Here is a 4,448-nt window from a genome sequence, read left to right on the forward strand (position 1 = left end):
GATTACTCATCCATGGGATACACTGACACCGACATGTTCAGTGAGTTAAGTTTCGATTTTGATTCAGCAGAGCAGCGCAAATGCAGGAAATGTGGAAGCATTTGCAGGGTAAGTGTTACCTGTAATAGTTTATTGTGTCTCAGTCAGTATTTTTCCATGTGGACTGTGGAGGAAAGAGATGTTAGAATGAATACAACAGTCTGTGTCGTCTGTACACACACAGTTGAGTCATTAATTCACCCGCCATAACCCAAGAAAGCAGGGTGTGTGTGTGTGTGTGTGTGTGTGTGTGTGTGTGTGTGTGTGTGTGACATGTAGAAACCTTTGCCCTGTGTTATGAGTTCACAGAGTTTGTCCTTACTTTTGTACCTCTCAGACTAGCTCCAGATCAGAAAATGAGTGATTGTGTGGAGGAAACCGAGGATGTAGCAGTCTCTCCACTACCAAGCTGTCTGTCTATGAAGAGTGATGATTCTAAAGAGCCCCCTCCATACTTCAGTAATGAACCTGGACCCTCAGACTCAAAGTAAGACACATTTTCGGTTTTCTGTTTCAAGCATTTTTACGTAAGTGTAAAATAAAATTCAACAAACCTCTAATAAATAAAAAAAAGTACTTTAGGTATCTGTGACATCTGTCAGTCAAATACAGATGTAAAAAAAAAGGTAGACAAGTACACTTCTTCAAGCTCCTTATTATTGGCTTTAATTGACAGTAGTTTGTGCATTTAGAGATACCTCGTGGATATGACAGATCATTTATCAAGTATTCATGAAGTATGAATTAAAGACATCTTGGTGTTTGCAGAGGTCAGTACAGCAGACAGAGAGCAGAGTCTCCAGCACCCAGCTGTGTGTCTCTGAAGAGTGACATTTCCAAAGAGGCCCCTCCATACTTCAGCAATGAACCTGGACCCTCAGACTCAAAGTAGGACTCATTTTAAGTTACCCTTGCCAGTGCAATGATTTTTAAATGTTTAATGTGTATACTGGCATTTTCTAACAAAATGTGTTTGCTTACTAAAAGGTAACAACGCTTTCATCAGAGAAACATTCAGGTGTCTGTGACACCTGTCTGTCATCAAGAAAACATGTATTCTAATCTTACATTTAGTATTCCTATTTCTTGGTGTGTGCAGAGGTCAGTACGGCAGACAGAGAGCAGAGTCTCCAACACCCAGCTGTCTGTCTATGAAGAGTGACATTTCCAAAGAGGCCCCTCCATACTTCAGCAATGAACCTGGACCCTCAGACTCAAAGTAGGACTCATTTCAGTCACCTCTGCCAATGCAATGATTTTATAAGAGTTTCTTTGTGTCTATTAACATTTCTACTAAATTGTGTTTGCTCTTTAAAATTCAACAAACCTTTCATCAGAGAAACGTTCTTCTAGGTGTCTGTGACAGGTGTCTGTCAAGAAGAAAACATGTTGTGAGCGTTCGGGCTCACACCTGAGTTCCCAATGATGGAAGGACCACTGGTACTTTGAAACAAAATAGATATTTTTCCTGAACAGTACGTTAACAACGTTATTGGCGGCTAGTCGCTCTCGTCTGGCGTGGGAGGGGCGACAGTCCTCACTCAGGACTCAGTCTACTGCAAAAGAGTCCAGAACCAGGTTACGACCATGACTTTAATCAGTGCCTGATTACCTGATCCAGCCTCCGACTGAGCCACTCCTGCCACTCCAGCAGCCGGCGCCCTAACCACACCCCGCTGCCACACATGTATTCTAATCTTACATTTAGTTTTCCTGTTTCTTGGTGTGTGCAGAGGTCAGTACAGCAGACAGAGAGCAGAGTCTACAGCACCCAGCTGTCTGTCTATGAAGAGTGACATTTCCAAAGAGGCCCCTCCATACTTCAGCAATGAACCTGGACCCTCAGACTCAAAGTAGGACTCATTTTAAGTTACCCTTGCCAGTGCAATGATTTTAAATGTTTAATGTGTATACTGGCATTTTCTAACAAAATGTGTTTGCTTTCTAAAAGGTAACAACGCTTTCATCAGAGAAACGTTCTTCTAGGTGTCTGTGACAGGTGTCTGTCAAGAAGAAAACATGTTGTGAGCGTTCGGGCTCACACCTGAGTTCCCAATGATGGAAGGACCACTGGTACTTTGAAACAAAATAGATATTTTTCCTGAACAGTACGTTAACAACGTTATTGGCGGCTAGTCGCTCTCGTCTGGCGTGGGAGGGGCGACAGTCCTCACTCAGGACTCAGTCTACTGCAAAAGAGTCCAGAACCAGGTTTACGACCATGACTTTAATCAGTGCCTGATTACCTGATCCAGCCTCCGACTGAGCCACTCCTGCCACTCCAGCAGCCGGCGCCCTAACCACACCCCGCTGCCACACATGTATTCTAATCTTACATTTAGTTTTCCTGTTTCTTGGTGTGTGCAGAGGTCAGTACAGCAGACAGAGAGCAGAGTCTACAGCACCCAGCTGTCTGTCTATGAAGAGTGACATTTCCAAAGAGGCCCCTCCATACTTCAGCAATGAACCTGGACCCTCAGACTCAAAGTAGGACTCATTTTAAGTTACCCTTGCCAGTGCAATGATTTTAAATGTTTAATGTGTATACTGGCATTTTCTAACAAAATGTGTTTGCTTTCTAAAAGGTAACAACGCTTTCATCAGATAAACATTCTTCTAGGTGTCTGTGACAGGTGTCTGTCAAGAAGAAAACATGTTGTGAGCGTTCGGGCTCACACCTGAGTTCCCAATGATGGAAGGACCACTGGTACTTTGAAACAAAATAGATATTTTTCCTGAACAGTACGTTAACAACGTTATTGGCGGCTAGTCGCTCTCGTCTGGCGTGGGAGGGGCGACAGTCCTCACTCAGGACTCAGTCTACTGCAAAAGAGTCCAGAACCAGGTTACGACCATGACTTTAATCAGTGCCTGATTACCTGATCCAGCCTCCGACTGAGCCACTCCTGCCACTCCAGCAGCCGGCGCCCTAACCACACCCCGCTGCCATACATGTATTCTAATCTTACATTTAGTTTTCCTGTTTCTTGGTGTGTGCAGAGGTCAGTACGGCAGACAGAGAGCAGAGTCTACAGCACCCAGCTGTCTGTCTATGAAGAGTGACATTTCCAAAGAGGCCCCTCCATACTTCAGCAATGAACCCAGACCCCCGGATATGATTCCCGATTCCTACCGCAGCAAAAAACAAAAACATCAGGATAAGTAAGGAAATAATAGATGAACATGGAACCTAAACTATCTTTTAGATAATTACAAAAAAAGATTTGAACACTGCAAGGGAGTTGAGAAAAACCTGGTAATAAAAAAATTGCCTATCATAAACCACCTTGTGGTTTCTCCAGGGTTATCTCCTATGGAAACTATTCTTGTTCAATATCTATTGAGATAATAATTCACATAGAGCAATATAAATAAACATATTTGCTTATATTACGGCCTATCTTATACCCCTGTTTGGGATTATTCTGATAAGGACTATGGTCTGCGATTGATTGCTTAATGCTGTGTTCTTGCACTAAAAAGTAAGTGATCTGATCTTCAACTGGGAATATTTATTTAAAAAACATGTGCCCTAGGAGGAAGTATCTGCAGGTAATGTATGACCAGCAATCTAAAAGGTTTATATCAAACATTCCCAATTAAAATACAAAAGTAACCCTTCCTTTAAGATTCTCTTTGACTATCTGATTGTCTGAGCAGTATTGACCTATTACCAACCAGTTAAAGGCAAATGTCTTTTTCCTCACAGAGAGAGGAAGAGGACTTGTGTATCTGTGGAGGAGATGATTCCATGCTGTGCTCGACCTGGACTGCAGACAGCAGGTCAGACAGTCACAACTTGAAAGTTCTAGTGAGGAAATTGTAAGGAAATGTCAATAAATCAAATCTTCACCAATTCCTTGGATTTCAATATTCTTATTTTCCTCCTTTAAAAAAAAAAAACAATGGTAAGTTTTGATGATGAGGTCACAAAAAAGCAGATGTGGGATGTTAATGTTTTCATTTATTTTTTAGACAGGCAAGCTAGTTCCTGCCTATTAGACAACATATGAGTTGAAAACAAAGGAATCATTTTTTAAACGAACAACAGGATTAAGAATGCCTGATGATGACTGATGTAGCATAGCTCATTCTTTACTTGCTCGACCAGGCCAGTGGCAAAACACTTTATTGTAGGAACCTTTAGTCAATCTTTGTTGTACATGTGTACTGTCATTCACCTTTATCTGACACATTGACTTTCTTTCTTTTTTAGCAGATGGTGGTCTACAGAAGGTTTTATATGAATATAAGATCAGCCAGAGGAAGAGGTTTGAGTCTGTGACGGAAGGAACTGATAAAACAGGAAGTGTAACGCCACTCAACAGGATCTACACTGAGCTCTACATCACAGAGGGGCAGAGCGAGGAGGTTAATGCCCAACATGAGGTGTGGCAGCTTGAGACAGC

The 4,448-nt window shown here is 42.1% G+C and overlaps 1 protein-coding gene across 1 annotated transcript in view; it reads left to right on the plus strand.

The window, feature by feature from the left end:
- Nucleotides 1-4,448, plus strand: part of LOC134863088 (proteoglycan 4-like) — a 6,701-nt gene continuing 2,253 nt past the window's right edge. Inside the window, exons 1-9 of the mRNA XM_063881359.1 lie at nt 1-108; nt 377-526; nt 808-927; nt 1,139-1,258; nt 1,773-1,892; nt 2,407-2,526; nt 3,040-3,201; nt 3,749-3,822; nt 4,256-4,446. Of these exons, the coding sequence (XP_063737429.1) occupies nt 396-526; nt 808-927; nt 1,139-1,258; nt 1,773-1,892; nt 2,407-2,526; nt 3,040-3,201; nt 3,749-3,822; nt 4,256-4,446 (1,038 nt within the window). The 5' untranslated portion in view covers nt 1-108; nt 377-395. The remainder of the gene's footprint in view (nt 109-376; nt 527-807; nt 928-1,138; nt 1,259-1,772; nt 1,893-2,406; nt 2,527-3,039; nt 3,202-3,748; nt 3,823-4,255; nt 4,447-4,448) is intronic.

The sequence above is a fragment of the Eleginops maclovinus genome, chromosome 4 (assembly GCF_036324505.1).
Source record: "Eleginops maclovinus isolate JMC-PN-2008 ecotype Puerto Natales chromosome 4, JC_Emac_rtc_rv5, whole genome shotgun sequence".
Taxonomy (NCBI): Eukaryota; Metazoa; Chordata; class Actinopteri; order Perciformes; family Eleginopidae; genus Eleginops; species Eleginops maclovinus.